At 35.8% G+C, this 19200-nt stretch overlaps 1 protein-coding gene across 3 annotated transcripts; it reads left to right on the forward strand.

Annotated features, from left to right (window-relative positions):
• Positions 1–367: 367 nt before the first annotated feature.
• On the forward strand, positions 368–15231 carry LOC125668601 (uncharacterized). 3 transcript variants are annotated; one of them, XM_056161179.1, is made up of 16 exons: positions 372–442; positions 1421–1482; positions 1593–1642; positions 1740–1810; positions 2036–2183; positions 7460–7713; positions 7963–8098; positions 10173–10271; positions 11887–12020; positions 12140–12300; positions 12452–12518; positions 13591–13656; positions 13768–13863; positions 14087–14248; positions 14451–14546; positions 14993–15231. In XM_056161179.1, the coding sequence occupies exons 3-16, from the start codon at positions 1612–1614 to the stop codon at positions 15059–15061; spliced, it is 1590 nt and encodes a 529-aa protein (XP_056017154.1). In that variant the 5' UTR covers positions 372–442; positions 1421–1482; positions 1593–1611; the 3' UTR covers positions 15062–15231. The 3 variants fall into 3 exon arrangements, with proteins under 3 accessions (XP_048758853.2, XP_056017154.1, XP_056017153.1); XM_056161178.1 differs by lacking the exon at positions 372–442 and adding an exon at positions 604–1265; XM_048902896.2 differs by lacking the exon at positions 1421–1482 and having other exon boundaries at positions 368–442.
• The last annotated feature ends 3969 nt before the right edge of the window (positions 15232–19200 follow it).

Genomic DNA, 19200 nt, shown 5'->3' on the forward strand with positions numbered 1-19200 from the left:
ATATTTTCCAGGTAAGTTTGACTCCGCCTAGCGTGAGACTAGTAATTAAATGAGAAATAGATAAACAATGTTTTAAAATAAAGTTGAACAATCGTATGATAAATACAAATAACACAATAATAATCCCGGGGATTGGATGCAACGTAAGCGAAAAATACAACTAAATACGAAAAATAAAGAAATAATGATCAACATTTCGTAAGGGAAAAAGAGGGTGAGGTAACTTCTGATGTTTACCTTGTTGCAAGGTCTGACTTAAGTTTCATACCGTTCTTGACAAAAGAATGAAAGTAGAAGTAAGCTGTATTATGATTTGATAATAAATTTAGAAGTAACCAATGAAAAGTTTTGTAATGAAATACGTTTGAAAATAAAAGACAATTCTTTTCCGGTTTCATGAACTAGATATATCGAATACGAAGATAGGGATTTACGTAGACAAGTAAGTAAAACTGATTGATAGTATGTTGTTTAACGTCCCTCTCCAGAATGTTTCACTCATTTATATGGAGACGTCGACATTGCCGGTGAAGGGCTGCAAAATTTAGCCTATGCTCGGCGCTTACAGCCTTTGAGCAGGGACTCCGAGGGAGGGATCTTTAACGTGCTACATCTGACGTGACACGGGAACTCGGTTTTTGCGGTCTCATCCAAAGGACCGTCCCATTTAGTCGCCTCTTACAACAAGCATGGGGTACTGAGGACCTATTCTAACCCTATAGATACCTATAATAATTCCCCCACGGGAATAGGAGAACTGAAGTTAAATAATGAAATGGAGACAATATATACCGATACTACCATAACATATGGCGTCAACAATTACGAGAAGGGAAACCAGACTTGGAGGTTATAAAGCTTCTACCGTATACTCATGAATAGGACTACTCAAACTCAGCAATGTTTGTTTTGAGTACAACTCTGAGCAAGCTCCAAAAGCATACTCGAAATTACCATACATATTTTCGGAATTTGGTGCCACTTATTTGAAAAGCATAGAAATACACATTAAACAACAACCAAAAACATTTGGAACTTCGACCATATAGGTTGAGTGCACGGCATAACAACAAACCAATTCGCTACCGGTAAAACGGCTACATGTAATTGTTTACTAAATGCGCATTTCTTAAGTACTACAATGGGACATAACCTGACTCAAGGAAGTAATATATCAATACTCAGTGAAAATATGACTGCTAGGTCCGTCCATTCAAATTAACATAGGAAGGATGTGACCAGAAACAGTATGTACGATATACTTGGTGGGTACACAATGTGAATAGGAGTGTGCACGATTGCCTTCCTGTAAACAAAATATTCACTGTGAATATTTTGTTTATAGGAAGACAACTTTTTAATATACATATTTAAAACGTCGAGTGATTGTGCTTTAATCGTCCTCAGAATTTGTCTTTAGGGCGAGCCGGCGATTGATTTGGATATACAGATTTCAGAAACTTAAAAAGAGTCTGAAATCAGGTACGTTTTGTCATCAAATGCGTGACAAAGGCTAAGAAATTTGATATGCGTTTTGTAAAGAAACAAAGTCACAAATGTCATAATAATTCTTAAATTCAAATTTTATTTAGGACACTCTCGGTCAAACCAATGGCAGCTGGGGATACAGGTGTTTTCGATGGTATGTTTGTTTTAAAGTTACATGGTATATATATATATGTGTGTGTGTGTGTGTGTGTGTCGAGCTAAGTATTGTAAAACACATATTTTGCATTTAGTTAATAAAGTAGAGAACCTGGTGTTCGGAGGAGGCGGAGCAAAGGGTGTGGCTTATGGGGGAGTCATTGGGGTAAAACACAACATTTTCTCAATCAGATTTAAAAGTTTAAAGTCTAGCACTAGTATTATAAGAAATAAAGGCAAAATTTTGTCAATTGAAAAGAGTTATATGTAAAGGACTCACACATTCTCGATCTAGAAAGGTTTTGCAATAAATAGATAATACCAATATAAAAAAAAACTGGTTATTTTACTATCTATACATTTTAGAGATAACATGATTAATATTAAACAGGTCCTGGAGGAAGTTGAAATATTGGCTAATGTGAAGAGATTTGCTGGAACTAGTGTCGGGGCCATCGTTGCAGCGCTCCTAGCGATGAAGTGTCCAGTCTCGCATGTTGGAAAATATCTGAAGATTAATTTTGACTATTTATTGCGAGGTAACTTTACTTCTGGATTTATGGAGTTTCCTTCATTTAAATAGCGATTTTTGTAAATTGATGATAAAAATCTAATTGTTAAAAAGGATCTAATTTCATACCAAATAAAGAAAAACAATTTTACATTTTTTTCTGCAACACACCGTGATAAATACATGTAGGGAAATCAGCGGACGCAGCTCTTACATCTATAAACAAGCCTAAATCAATATACAATCCACTCATCAATCAATCATATAATCATTTATTCATAATCAACATAAGTATATATCTTACATCAATATTCAACTTAAAACTATTGTCGTTATGAAACTTTTATGAGCACATTTTCATACTCAAACTCAAACTCCGTGTTCTAAATCCAACACATACATGTACTCAAAAATGAAGGTTATAAAACTTTTACAAAATTATTCTCTTGCTCAAATGAAGAACATGCTCGAAGATTTTTCGAGTATTCTTGGAGCTTGTTCAGAGTTGTACTCAAAACAAACATAGCTGAGTTTGAGTATGAGTACGGTAAAAGTTTTATAACCTCCAGGCCAGGTCTTTCAACAGTATTTTGGAGTTCCCTTTATTAGCTAATCCTACACTGTATGTAAAACTTATACGGTATCAATTTTGATGCACCAGATGCGCATTTCGAAAATGTCTCTTCAGTGATGTTCAACCGAAATGTTTGAAATCCGACATAACAATGAAGTTTTAAAGCTATTATAGGGAAAAACAGTATGCCAAAAAAGTGGAATCAAATTCGTCTAAGGATAAGAGCTATGCGTGAGGAAGATAATCCTCAATTTTGAAATGAATTTCTAAATTTTATAACAGCAATGAAATATACATCCGTATTTTCAAGCTAGTAACGAAGTACTTATCTACTGGGCTGTAGAGACCCTCGGGGACTAACAGTCCACCAGCAGAGGCCTCGACCCAGGGGTCATAATGTAAAACTTATACGGTACCAAATGTGGCAAAGTTATTTAAAACCTTTACATAAGAAGATGACTTCTCTTGCTGTGGCCTTCAACTCGACATTTCCATATACCGACGATCTTATATATATATCCGACATAATATATATATATATATATATAATAACAATATCAATTTCTTTCATGTGTCAATTACATATATTATCCCGTGAACATGAAATAAAAGACACCACATAGTCTTCCATACCTTCTTCATATTTGGATGTTTATTGAACTTAGATGTTAACGGCAAACTAACAACTCACATTTATTACAAACGAGATGACTCCAACTTCTCCACTGTCAACCTGCCGTATTTGTGTAGCAATATTCCATTATCGTCTGCACATGGTGTTTATGTTTCATCATGTTCATTATGTATACGATCTCTTAAACCAAGATATACTATATATGATGTTATGAGGGTTTCAACAGTCTCGTTTAATGTCAGCATTTCGCAAATTCTGTTATAGCATATTCTTGATATTGATTTTGACTACGAATTACTTGTTTATCTGATCAAGACGTAGGGCTAACGACGATCGTGACCAGTCGACAGCCCTGAGGTGTTTACTCCTCCTAAGCACCTGATCCCACCTCGGGTATGTCCAGGGGTCCGTGTTTGTCCAACTCTCTATTTTATATTGCTTATAGGAGTTATGAGATTGATCACTGTTCTTTATCTTCACCTTTCATCATTTAGGTCAAATGCTGTGTGACACGTTCATCTCAATTATTATGTCGTTCTATACACGTGTATGTGACTATTCAACAAGGATGCTTACTCCACCTTTGATGTGTCCCGTGTTACGTGTTTGATCTGTTCACGATTTTTAAAATTCTTTATGGGTTGGTCACCGTTCTTTATCTTCATATTTTCCATACATCTTTATCAATCAAAGTTTAGTCTATAATGAATATATGAATTTAAAATCGATAATCAGCTTAAAACTACAATTTTTAATTTCCCTTAAATGTCTATTATTCCGTTCATAATCAACACAAATCTATAATGTTATACAACTATAATCAACTTAGTGATTTTGCCCTACATTTATAGTCAACTTAAAACTATAATCTGATATCTATAATCAATTTAAAATAATAGTCTTATATATCTGTAATCAGCTTAAAACTACAATCCTACATTTGAAATCTGACAACTGTTGATTGATTGTATCTTGTTTAGCGTCCCTCTCGAGAATTTTTCACTCATATGGAGACGTCACCAATACTGGTGTCAGAGGGGCTTCAAATTTAGGCCTATGTTCGGCACTTACGGCCCCTGGGCAGTGAGGGTTCTTTGGACATCTCTGAGGACCCGTGATATTCACACCTGATGCCGAGCGTTTGGCGATGGAACTGTATGTACATGTTTTAACGACTTAGGTCTGTCGCGGCCGGGATTCGAACCCCAACCTTTCACAATGCGGGGTGAACGCTGTACCTTTAGACCACCGATAAATAAATGTTTCAAAGAAATTGCTTATACAAATACTCCTACTCGAGCAGTCTCACACCAATATATACGTATCAACGTTGGAAATAAGATTGAATCGTTGAACTACCATATGTTGATGTTGATACAACTTTGAACTAACAGCGTTGATATGGCAAAACACATTCAACGTGGAAACCATATGCATGTATTTATAACTTTGAACTAATGATAATTTTTCCACATTCAGGCAACGTTGAAAATCGAAACAATCTGAGTGTTTTGATGTTAATACAAGAACAATTTGAGCGTTTTGATGTTAATACCAGATATTTGTCTCAATGCTGAAACGACACTAGAGTTCTAATTTTAGCATTATGTTGTTATTGATATTTCAACATACATGCATATTGAGGGTTTTCTTACATTATTTTGTGATTTTGCAATGAAACCAATATGTATATATATTTTGTTAATTGATTGTTAGACCATTCTTTACACACTGATTTTGACTTCGGATTACTCACTTTACCTGATCAAGATATTGATTTCACGGCAGGTATGACCGGTCAACAGAGGATGTTTCCTAATATCTCCTAGACAATTGATCTCACTTCCGGGGTGTCCAGGGGTAAGTGTTTGCCCTACTATTAATTTTGTATTCTTTCTAGAATTTATGAGATTGATCACTGTTGTTGTCACCTTTTTCATGGCATTTGATGTAGTAGCATAAAGATGTGAAGATATCGAACAGTGATCAATCTCATAAAGAGTACAAAATCAAGAGTACGGCAAACACGGACTCCTGGACATACCAGAGGTGGGATCAGGTGCCTAGGAGGAGTAACCATCCCCTGTCGACCAAACCCGCCGTGAGTCTTATATATGATTCTTATTTAATATTTATTTTTCAATATTACTAGTATCAGGAATAAGAATTGATCATACGCAGAAGATACTCTCGCGTATCGAATAAATACGCCGGTTTCGAGATACGTCCGAGTTATTTTCCTTTGGCGAACTCTCGTACATAGTGAGACGCGAAACAATTTGTTTACACGCGGGAGTGGGACAGATATGCATCACTGTGTAAGTGAATGTACTCAGTAAGTCTCTCATACGCTGTTTGATCCCCCGAATTCAACTGATACACAAACTAAGTAAGTGATAAGTATTTATGGAGTAATTAAATACATAAAATTGTTATCATTTTACGTTATTTTGCTGGTCAAAAGTACCATATCTAAGATATTACTTGCAAATATGACATTATTTTTATGTTTCCACTTTAGTAAAACATTTATTTCGACGCTATTTTGTATTTCCCACATTTACGTATTCAAAGAGAAGCCGCTTTTAATACATTTCATCATCTTCCTCGTTGACTGTAGGTCCACTCTGTCCCACTTTAGACATTCAAAGTTCCACTAAATTCACCTCCTACACAGAAGAGTTCGTATATCGAAACTGGCGTATTGAGAGACACATTATCAGCATCATGCAGATATGGGAAGTTGACGATTAGGAAACTGAAGTAATCCCGTTTGTCATAAAGTTCTGTTGTTAGTTTGCCGTTGACACGTATGTTCAATGAAATATCAAAATATAAAGCAGACATGGAAGACTCTGTAGTGTCTTTTATTTCGAGTTCAATGGGATATATTGAATTGACATATGAATGAAAATGAGGAATTTTAACATGTAAAACGTCGTCGATGTATCTAAATATTGAGTTGAGGACCATAGCAAACGATTTATGTAGTTTTAAATGAATATATGCATAAATATATAAGAACACTTTAGAGTTAGTCAATATCTTTGAGGTTGAGTGGCCTCTTTGCATTTTACAGATAGTTTTATTTGAATTATACGGAGCAATTTGCTTTGCAAACCCTCTTCTGTCTTACCATTGTACTTCTATGTTACCCAAAACAATCATAGCAAGCAGGCAAAGTCAATATAGGGAATGGAACTCCTCAAATATTTAAAACTTCAATGGAGGACATGCCAGATTTGGTATTTTAAGGCAGCTTTATCCTCATTTTTACATCATAGATTTTTGCAAAGTCTTTATTAAACTTTGTGCATGATAGAAGTATATTTTCTTCTATAGGAATTTCATTTACTAGTTACAATAACAAAATTGGTAAACTATCTGCTGCTGAAAAAGTTTCTATTCCATTGATAATCAATTACATATCTACATGTATATCTAAAAATGTTATCAAGGGCGATAACTAATATGATGGTACTTTCTCTTGTATAATTTTCCTTATATCCACAGTTGATTTATATATATTTATAAACTAGCAGCTTTTATAAACTGTCAAAATTAAATTTTTCTATTTTCAACGAATTCTTATGTTTTGTTATTACGCTGTTTAACGAAAATGAGCGATTTCTATCGTTGAATTATACTTGTGTTTATATGTCTGACATCATTAAATTGTATAAACATTTTTAATATTATTCTTTAAATTAAATCATATCAAGTGGAAATTAATACAGCTTTTCTACTTTAAACTCATACTAATGCGAGATCATATGATAATGGAGGTACCTTAAAAGTAAAAATGTACAACAATGATAAAAAGTAAAAATAACTTCACATTTCTACATTTTTACTTCAAATGTCTTAAGTGTTTATGCACTCCAACATCAACAAAAGTCCAGCTCATTTATAATTGGACCTTCAATTCTGAAAACATAAGCCTCCGCCAACGACCCCTACTTTGTCTTTCACAATATGTACTGTTCATTGAACCCAAAATTTAATCCACGCTGTAGCTACATATAATCACAGACACGAACAAGACAGGAAACATAAAGCATTTTAAGGTAATAATCATTGACTTTTTTTATTTGAGATTGTTGCTGTGGATTGTATAGCTGTAACGAAGATTGTTGTTGCACCAGTGCCTCTTGTTGCTCATGTTGCCGAGGTTGCATGGGTCACATTAGCTCATGCTTTCTGACATGTTGTGGTCTCTGCAACCTCTTATGTGGCTTTTGTTCCGGCTATGACTCTTCCATTGGAATGCACACTGGGATAACGTTCGAAACGTGGCTCGGAGAGACATTTGAAGGGCTAGGCTTTCCACGAACAGTTACATTTAAGGAGGTATGTTGTGATCTTGGCTCAATGTGAAGTCATCCAGAAAATCTACTGTTTCCTCATTATTTCAACTTCCATGTCAACAGAGTTCCAAATGTTTCCTCCTAATTATAATAGAACAATACAATTTTATTCAAATCTTGTTTTATAATAGAAATTCTTACTGGGTACAAAATATATATTTTCTATCAATTTATATTTTGTTTTGGATTACTTTCACCATGAAAATAAAGAATGTTTTACACAATGCCTTAGTTGTATGAAACAAACAGTAAGGAGCTGTGTATAGTTGTGACCAACATCAGTACACAGATGGAGGAATATTGTCACGTCAAGACTACACCGGACCTGGAGATCAGACAGGCTGTCCGAATGTCCATGTCCATGCTAGGTATTAGTAGAAAAAAATATAATAGATTTATATCATTTTTATTGAATTAAGTAAACAATTGAAGAGAATTGATCTCTTCAAACGACAAGTCCAAAATGTAAACGCTGCAAATGTTTTGTATTTCTATTCTTTTTGCTTATTCCCATAATTTTATTTCCAATGAAAAAAGTCAGAACAAATTAAAAAAAAAAAAGATTATTACCTGGATGAAAGGCAAATATAGTGAACAGCGATCAATTTCATAACTCCCATAAGGAATACAAAATGGATAGTTGGGCAAACATGGACCCCTGGGCACACCAGAGGAGGGATCAGGTGCCTAGGAGGAGTAAGCATCCCTTGACGACCGGTCACACCCGCCGTGAGCCCTATATCCTGATCAGGTAAATGGAGTTATCCGTAGTCAAAATCAGTGTACCAAGAACGATCTAACAATCGATATGAAACACGTCAGACAACATTTGACCCAATGATAGGTTATATTGGCAAACTAGATCGTTATAACGACCACAGAATTTGCGAAATGCTGACGTTAATCGAGACTATTGAAACCCTGTGCTATCAACTTATTTGTCAGTATTTAAAAACTGACTATACGCAGAACAAGCCCTTGCGTATCGAATCAGTTGAGAGATATAAACATCATATGCAGGTGATAAGGGAATGTTGCTACATAAATATGGGAAGTTGACGATGGAGAAGCTGAAATCAACCCGTTTGTCATACAGTTGAGTTATCAGTTTGCTGTTAATGTCTACTTTCAATAAAATATCTAAATATGAAGCAGAAGTGGACGACTCTGTGGTGTGTTTTATTTTGAGCTCACGGGGATATATCGAATCGACATACGAATGAAAGTTATTATTGTTAGTAGACAAAACGTCATCGATATATCGATATCGATATATCGAAATGTCGAATTGAAGGCCACAGCGAGATATTTTTTCTTTTCACGTAGAAGTTTTTGAATAAATTCTGCTTCATATGAATATAGAAACAGGTCACCTAACAAAGGAGCACAATTCGTGCCCATGGGAATGTATAAAGTGGATTTTAGAGTGTTAAAAGTGTTTTTCCCAAAGTGAATTTTACAACAGATAAAACATCAAGATTCTGTAATTGGAGGCCACAGCAACAGATAAAACATCAAGATTCTGTAATTGGAGGCCACAGCAACATATTTTTTCTTCTCACGATATGGTGTTTATTTCTCTCAACTAATTTGCAAGAGGATATTCTGCGTATGATCAAATTTTAAAATCGAGAAAGGCTACTGTCAAATAAGTTGATGCTATAAGGGTTTCTTTAGTCTCCTTTAAAATCAGCATTTGCAAATTCTATTGTCATTATAACGATCTTATTCAACAATATAATAATAACATATTTTTACAGCACCCTTTTCATACACTATGTACGCTCAAAGGTGCTTTACAAATGTAATGTACATTTAATGTACATTATTACCCCGGCAGACCTTATATCAATCTAGAACTTTCTCAGCCTCCAAGGAAGCATACAGTGCAAGCTGCCATTACAAGCGCTATAGCACTAGCATTCTAACAATATCTTTCACTGTCTATAGCCAGGTACCCCTTTTACACTTGGGTGGAGTGAGGAAATTCATGTAAAGTGCCTTTTCCAAGGACACAAAGTCAGCCCTGCCGCGGCCAGGACTCGAACCCACGACCTTTTGGTCGAGAGTCTGACGGCCTAACCACTCGGGCACCGACGCCACAAACTGTCATTAGGTCGAATGCTGCTTGACGTTTTTCATACCAATTTGTCTTAGTTGATTATATGTTGCTCATGGCAAATTTTCATATATTAATTTTGAATATGGATTATTCCGTTTACCTGATCAGGATATAGGGCTCACGGTGGGAAAGACTGGTTAACAGGAGATGCTTACTCCTAGATACCTGATCCACCTCTGATGTGCCCAGGGCTCCGTGGGTTTTTTGCCCTACTCTTAATTTTGTATTATTATAGGAATTTTGAGATTGATTACTGCTTGTTGTCTTCGCTTTTTCCTAGACTACCTGTGATTAGCTAAGATTTGTGGTTTATTGTACAGTGGTTTTTGAAGACGTTCGGTTTATCAATAGTACCGGTAGGAAGGGCGTGTATGTGGATGGAGGGGTATTGTGTAATTACCCAATATTCTGTTTTGATGGTAAGAATATCTGTAATATTTGACTACATATACATGAACGTTGATACAAAATAAAAAACATATTGCAATAAACGTAAAGCATGTACTGGAAGACCTTTAATTATCGAAATATAAGATGTTCACCGAGGCATAGTAAAGGAATACTACTAGTATATTTTATTGAATAAGAAATATCTTTACACGTTGATGAAAACCTTCGTGGAAAGGAGATTATGTATTTCTTTGAGATTGATAACTGTTCGTTATCTTCAGCTTTCATTAAGGTCACGAACTTCTGTGGAACAACGTATCTGAAAAAAGATAACTATGTAGAAAAATAGCGCCTAACTATAATTAAATCACGTAAAAGAACTATCTATGAGTGAAAGTGACACCTCTTGAAATTTTCCACTTCAGTAACTTTACGTATGAGAATTATCAATTATAATTGATTTTCTTTACCGCCCCTTTGTACGAGTTTGAGGATCAGTATGAAATGTATGACCTCTTGAGTTCAAGTTGCAGGGTGGGGATTAGTTGAACATATGTTGAAAATGGAAAATATTCTAGAAATTTGCTTTTTTCTTGGAAATCAAGAGGTAAACTGTTTGCATGGTTATAATGAGCAATGTGAAATTTATGACCCGGGGTTCAAGGGCAAGGGTGGGGATTAGTTGATTATATGTTGAAAATGAAGTACAGTGATCTCCTGCTATAATACCCCTCGTTATGATGCCACCCCTGCATATCGCCAAAACAATTCAAAGTCCCGTTTTTCTCTCAACCCCTTTATAACGCCATCTCCCGCACACCGCCTTCCACTAACGGGTACGATGTGGTCAATTACCGTTATAATCACCACCGCTAATCGCCAATCAATGGCAATTATCCGCCTTTAATCTTAAAGTTAGGAGTAGATAAAAGTCACGTAAATTATAATTATCCGAGTTCGAATCTGTAGTCTTGTTTTTGAAATCTGAGTATGGCAGAAATACCGAAATCTAAACGTGTTATTTTGGATAAAAAACAAAAACGCGAAATCATTAAATACCATGAAGCAAATCAAATGCGTTCACAGCAAGAAATTTCAAATTATTTAATTGAATTATGGAAAATATACATACGTGAAATGACGGACTGTAGGTAGTATTCTTCAAACATCGGGGAAAAGAGCTAGGGAATTAAAATTTGACGACATTTCAATCTTTAAAAAAAGACATCTTTAAAAATCTCACAAGCATCTTTTTAGCAATGACTTCTTAGATAGAATCTCTATATATCAAAAGGAATGTATGAAAAACTTTAAAAATATAGAGAGATGATTTTCTGAAATGAAATAAACATCCCTTTAATCTAGATATAACAGTTTGTCGTGTTAAGATATCGCTTGTCCTAATAGATACTTGAAGCTTCTTGTCATATTACGATATACCGTGTAATCATTCGAGTTCGTGAAGATATTACAGTTTCGTTGGGATGATATTTCGTGGATTCTATTTCTGTAGATATTGAAGTATTGTATAAATTCTAAATTTCGTTGTTGTTGGAAATCCACGAAAATTAAATCCCCATGAAATTTAATGACTCTACAGTATAAATCGTGAGTGTCGTAATGAACTCTTTTGAAATTTTACAGGGTGGTGGCTTTCAATGAACCCAGAACATTCCTTCTTGAGGAAGCTGACGGACGTTGAAAAAATGCATCAGATATACAACAGTAGATTTCAATTAGAAGATCGTGATGTGTTCAAGACACTGGGATTTGTTTTAGTGAGACTCTGGATTGTTCTTGTTGCTTGGTTTTCTGCAATAATGAAGTCATTCTAAATTTGCTAGTGGCAGTGTCTATAATATATCTGAAGATTCGCGCTTATCTTTTACAATTGTAGTTTGGTGACAAAGAAAGTAAACTCTTTCGAAGACAGTTCAGAGGAAAAGTTGGTGTTAATAAGTTCATGCCCACCATAACAGAGCAGCCGAGTGCTACTGTCGTTCCAGAGGAAGAGGAAGTAGATGAACTATTCCGAACTATGGAGACCAAGCTTAAAAAGTACGTGTTACGAGTTTCGAAACAGGTATTCATACATTACCCCTTTTTAAAAATATTTTAGCTAGAACGATGTACATGTATGCTATCTGCCAATTGTACTTCTTACACAGTTATCCACATGTCAACATAACATGAGAAATGCTAATTTCAGAAAGTTTTTATCCTTGCACAAAGCTGACATTAACACGAAAGACAAAGATTTAGCCATATTTCTACAGGTAAATTCCTTATTTGTGAATGTGTAACATGCAGTTAGCAGGCTACGTATTATGATATTTCAAAATTTTCTACAATCTCTATTCACTCCCGTACTGGTCATAATTTGTACTCTCTTGCACCAATCTTCTCTCCAAGCAGAATTTGATATGTATATCTGTTCAATTAGCCATGTAAGATTGGTTGGTGGTACATGTACATATTCATTAATGTTGCGCTCGAGAATTTTTCACTCTTATGGAGACACCACCATTGCCGCTGAAGGGCTGCAAATTGAAGTCTATTCTCGGTGTTTACGGCCTTTGACCTGTGAGAGATCTTTGTCGTGCCACGGTACTTCCGGTGACATGGGGTCTTGGTTTTTGTGGTCTTATGCGATGTACCGCCCCATTTAGTCGCCTCTTACGACACGGAAGGGGTACTGAGGACCAATTTTAACCCGGATCCCCACGGAAGAGAGTCCATGAACGGTCTTTATGAGTTTCATACATTTACATTGAACAATATGAATCCATGAAAGTTGAAATTAAGGAACAGTGATCAATCTCATAAATCCTATAAGCAATACAAAATAGAGAGGTGGGCAAACACGGACCCCCAGGGCATACCAGAAGTGGGATTAGATGCCTGGAAGGAGTAAGCATCCCCTGTCGACCGGTCACACCCGCCGTGAGCCCTATATCTTGATCAGGTATTGAATTTACTAAGGGATGCCATAGTCTAGTGGTGGAGCACCTACAGGGCGCCATCTGGATAAGCATAAAGATGGATCTTCCAAAGCAACAACAGTAATAAAAAAAAATGATAACAGAAGTTATATGAAATTATGTATAACTAGATTTTTATTTTCATGCTGCACTGAGTTCTTTTGTTCGATGACTTACAAGGCGGAGAAAGCTTCACCCTAGGTTGAGGGGTTAGTGCCCTGAACGTCTCTCTTGGAGAGAAGATTTCATTGTTTTGATAGTCAACTCCGGGGCTAGGGTGAAAATGTATATTTTTCTTACCATTCATATGCATTGAGTTAAAAATGTATATTACCATGTATCTACTATTTATTTTCTATTAATAAAGTTTGTACAAACCAAGGACGAGGAAGGGAAATTGGAAGTATCAGACTTCATTGATGAACTCGAGCAGGTGAATTTGGGATTCTCAATTTTTTTTTAATTGGTTGTTATATTAAAGGCGATGTCTAGTGTTCAGTCTTCAAACGATATCTTAGTTTTGATTTACGATGTTCTGATTTAGTTTAAAGAAACTAAAAGAGACGTTTACGTGGCGTTATTTGGAGACAGAAGCCCATCGCTAGTATGGATGTACTTAACTCAGAGGACTAGTGGCAAGGTATCAAATTCACGTACTATGAAACCACATGCTATGAAATAGTCATTTTCTTAAGTATCCCTGATTTGTTATCAACTTAAAACGATAATACATACATTATGTACATGCATTCCTGTTTTTGGTATCATGTGACTGCAAAAAAGCATGTGAATCTGTGCTTAATGTTTACTTTCCCCCAAATAAACAAATTTATCGATATTTGATACCGTTTGTATATGTGTAGTTGGAATATTCGGATATTAGTCGATTCATCACTACGGCAACCGGATACAGCATAGATCAGTGGTACAGTGGCTTTTCTTACAATCCATGTGGTTCAGGGACAGAATTCCTCGGCTCCTTAACCAGTACAATGGTCACCAATTCCAGCAGAATCCATGTAACGGTATTGTCTAGGAACATTTAGCTCATCTGCATAATACGTTTACGATGACCATGTATAATTACTTCAAAGGTCAGGGGTTTGAGATACATGTTGATTGTGTAAATGATTAGCGTCGTATTTACAATTTACGGGAGTTACATTATTAAGGAATGTTCTCCTTAACTCTTTTCAAAATATTTCATGAATGGTGTTTATACCACAGGAAAAGGACATCCCGAGGACGGTCGGAATAAATACAAAATACATCACGGCTCTCGACTTCGACATGGAGGAAGATGACAAAACTTTATTGATACAAGTATTGTATACTTTCAAAACTTCTATCATATATTTGAGGAACGAAGTTCATATCAAATGATGTTATAAAGGTATAATACATTTGGCGTAAACTACCTACAATTGCCACATTGTCATTCAAACTACACTTTTTGTTTTGATTTTAAAAACACAACGTTTTCGGGCGAACAATTTTATGAGAAACCATTTATTTTCTGCATATGTAACAGAACTTGTTGCAGGTTACGCTTATTTGAACTACTCTGACATCAATTCCTCATAATTTAACCCATTACTTTAGTAATACGCTTTTAGTTATATTAGTATTGAAGTTAAAGTGTTATTATTACTACATTTGTATATTGTTAAAGATTATAGTATGTTGCTCTGCTAACTAATTTGCGTGCTACAAACGAAATTAACTGATTGCGGTACTTTCACAATATCTATTTATTTTCCTATTTTCAGTGTGGAAGAAATGCTGTCATCGAATTCTTGAAAACATATGATTATCTTTTTCCGGCGGAAACAGGATAGAGCCATATTGCTTGCACATAAATGTTGACATTGTTTTACAATATATAGTATATATATATATTGTATATTTACTTACTTGTATCATTCATTGGTAATATTCACTTAATTTATGTTGATTAAGTCTTTATACTCATCACATTTTAATTGGAACATAAACTGAACTAAATCATTTTGACTTGTTTTAGAATTTGTTTCCCCAAATGCCACTTCCTATTTACTGAATATCCAAGCTGCGTGTATCATGTATTGATGTTGAAAAAAATGGCGACATCAGGTTTCGGACAATGACGAAAAGAGTTCCCATACCTCCTCCACGAAATGGGAACGGTTATCTCGCAAGTGACCTAAGTAGTGAAAGTGGCCTGCTGACTGGCTTGTTTATGATATAGAGAAAATTACTATCATACAAATCACTTATTCAAAAAGGTCCTAAATATAGAAAACCTCCGTCTTTCAATTGGCGACAGAACTTCTTCTCTATTATGAATTCTGTCGAGGATTATACAAGACGATGAGCTAAATATGAAAGAGGAATTGATACATTGTCAGAATGTATTAAATTACAAGAAGAATATCAAAATCTCGCATTAAACACATCAAAATAAAGATGCGTACCATCTCAAAAGTGATAAACCCAACCCAAAAAGTGATGAAAGAATTAGATAGGTTACATGAGGAATATGTTTTGTTTCCAGCTGACAAAACGTGTAACAGCATTGCCTTTGTAAGGCTCATTATCATAACATATTATTACAACTGTATTTTAAACGAACTTGACATTAATTCCTCATTTTGGTAATCCTACTTAGAATTCCAACTGCCCTTCCAAAAGATGAAATTTCTTGAAAATCATGCTTCAGTTTTAAACACATTTGATATCCCAGTCAATAGGACGAATGAATACGAGTTATCGTACTTATACTGGATTTCTAAACTTCATTAAAACAACCACCAAACATAGATACATTAATTGATCCAGTAAATGTTCTACCAAGCTCATTACGAAAATAATAACATTGGTGAAAGAGTAACTTAAAACGTATTTTGTCACAACATATATCAGAAGTGGTGTAAATCAAATCCAAATTCTAGATAAGTCAAAATACCCGATAACTGTAAATTAACATCAACACGTACGACATCTCAACACAACCATTCCTTACGATAAATTAAAGACTAGACCTTTTTTAAATCATAGAAAGTTGCTTAAAAAAGAATGGAAAAGGGAAATATTCATATATAGTCACCAGACATTCAAAAAACACAACTCTGATTCTGCACACAGTATATTCGTAGTCTTTGGTGATAAGGTCTGCTAGCAGTTTTTTGGAATTCCCATGGGCACGAGTTGTACTCTTTATTAGCTGATCTGTTTTCATATTCTTACGAGGCAGAATGTATTCAAATGTTTTTACATGAGAAGGAAAATCTCGTGCTGTGGCCTCCAACTCGACATTTAGATACATCAACATTTAATCTATCAACAATAATCATTTTCATCCATCTGTCGATTCGATATATTCCAGTGAACTCGAAATAAAAGAAACCACACAGTCTTCTACATCTTATACGTGCTTAGATATTTTATTGGACATAAATGTTAACGACAAACTAAGAACTCAAGTTTATGACATCAGCTTCTCCATCGTCAACTTCCCATTTTTATGTACCAATATTCCATCATAACTTGCATATGGTATATCTCAACTGATTAGATACACAAGAGCTTCTTCTGCGTATGATCAGTTTTTAAATCAAGGCAGCTACTAACAAATTGATAGTGCAGGGGTTTCACCGGTCTCGTTACCTACCGTGGCATGCAAGGCCAGTATTTTCGCTGGAAGGTGTGCCTCGGCTTCTATATGCGATTGGTCACTTTACCATTCCTTATTGCGATATTCAACCAATGAAAACTAACCCTTATTTCCAGTCCTCGATAGCATAGAAAAACATGCTTTTGAAGCCAAGATTTTGACTACGTTTAAGTTGGACAAGTTACAAAACTTTCAGCGAGATGCTTTATCTGCATTATTGAAGCGGAGGGTGTATTTGTGTCTATAAAGACATGGGAGGAAAAAGCCTGTGTTACAAAGCGTTTACTATCGTACTGCGTACGAGTTTATGTACAGGTCTACATGTTCAGCACGAGTTCGTAGTTCCACCATACGGGAGCAATGTGGGGTTTTTTTTTGCAGACTGGGTATTTCATTGGTTTCTATTGGTTAAACTTACTTACGTATTAAGTACTGCCGTAATTTGTTCCAGTTGTGAAGTCGGCACAATTTGAGCTAGTAAGTGTGACCTTTGATCTTTACACACTTCTCTCGTGTAAACACAATTGATGTCTCACCTTCGCTAATTACAAAATGACATGTGAACGGGATTGTAAGACCATATCTTAATTCAAATTTGCATCTGATTTTTAAATTGTAGTATACATGACTGATTTTATTCACGTGCCATGAAGCAGTGATGAAAATAAACATACCAGAGGCGGATCCAGGATTTCCGAAAGGGGGGGGGGGAGCACATGTGAAAGTGAGGTATTAGTTAAAATAGTCAGCCATTTTGAGTGCCAAATCTGGAGTTTTTATCTATATAACTTTGATAGTGGCACAACAAAGCACATACACCTTCATCGGCGCTGCAATTACAGCTGACACTTTGAGTACCGGGAATATTTACGCCGATTCCCATTGGTCCTCTATAGGTCACGTTAGGTCGTGCATTTATTTAAATGAGTTACCAGTATGCGAAAATATCGGCGTTGTGTCCCACGGGAGGTAAAAGTAGAATACTCATGACGGATTTGACCGGACGACAGAGGATGTTTACTCCTCGTAGGCACCTGATCCCACCTCTGGTATATCCAGGTACCCGCGGTTGCCCAACCGTTAACTTTGTATTCCCTTTAGGAATAATGAGATGGATTACTGTTCGTTATCTTCACTTTTTCATTCTTTGTCGATTGATAAATTCTTAATAGCATGGAGTGTTCGTTGTGTCATTTCCGTCATGTATTGTCCAATGCCTGATTGAAAGCAAATAATTCCATGTGGTCGTACTCTCGAAAAGGTGAAGATAACCAACAGTGATCAATCTCAAAACCCCGATAAGCAATACAAAATAGAGAGTTCTACAAACAAGGATTACTGGATATACCAGAGCTGGGGTCAGGTACCTAGGAGGAGTAAGTATCTACACCATATACATATGTAATACTATCATGACTGTTTTCGACAACGAAAATATTTGGAGAAAGATGTGTCGTATTATACTCAACTATACTGCCATCTTTTATTAATATTCTTGGGGGGGATAAGGCTATCATAACCGTTAATTTCCACAGCGTCGTCAGAGTTAAGCCAACACTCAATTAATGTATATCAAGTAGTATCCGTTGGTTATGGAGATAAAGTTTGAATTTGTCAATTTACCGACAAAGTGACCGACAAAGGTTCACTCACCGGAGGTTCAGAATTAGAATTTGGCGAGGATTTTGTAGCGTCACTATAACTTCTCGCTGGCTGTGCACCATTATCAGTATCTTGAGGCTCGTGCAATTTTCCATTATAAAGAGTTTCCTCGAACTAGTTTCGTTTTTGTCCTTCTTGTCTAAAGCGCTTCTGAATGGGGTACAGCATTCGGCACCTATCTCCGATTTTCTTGGGGAACTGTTCGTGTACGCGGTATGGGTTTCCTTGTAGTTTATGGGTGTTCTTAAAGATGTTTAGTAAATCGTCATGGTACAATAAGCAGGCACAATAGGTCGGTCCTTTCCACTAATATAGCGTCCAAAGCTATGTACATTGCCGAATTCTATGTTCTTTTCATTCTCGAGTTCACAGTATATGAAGTCTCGGAGTTTTCCTTCAGTGTCCTCATGAGTGGTCTCTCCGCCAAGACCAGTGAATATCAAATTGTTCTTCATGGATCGACACTTCAAATCTAACCTTTTAACTTATCGGTTTCGTTGCCTCAATTTTTAGTCCCACTCCTTGACTAGGTCCAACTTCCAAATCGTCTCGAACTTTTTTCAAGTGCTTGTAGTTGTCTTTGTTTGATATGTTTAAGCTGTGTGAACAATTCACATGACAAGTAAATACATTTCCTGTCAAACTCACAACTTTTTTGACACA

This window comes from Ostrea edulis, chromosome 4 (genome assembly GCF_947568905.1).
Source record: "Ostrea edulis chromosome 4, xbOstEdul1.1, whole genome shotgun sequence".
In the NCBI taxonomy this organism is placed as follows: domain Eukaryota; kingdom Metazoa; phylum Mollusca; class Bivalvia; order Ostreida; family Ostreidae; genus Ostrea; species Ostrea edulis.

Coding starts and splice junctions, on each gene's coding strand:
- LOC125668601 (XM_048902896.2), top strand. CDS start 1,612: ATGGCAGCTGGGGATACAGGTGTTTTCGATG. Junction 10,272..11,886: donor CCCAATATTCTGTTTTGATG/GTAAGAATATCT, acceptor GAAATTTTACAG/GGTGGTGGCTTTCAATGAAC. Junction 12,021..12,139: donor AGACACTGGGATTTGTTTTA/GTGAGACTCTGG, acceptor TTACAATTGTAG/TTTGGTGACAAAGAAAGTAA.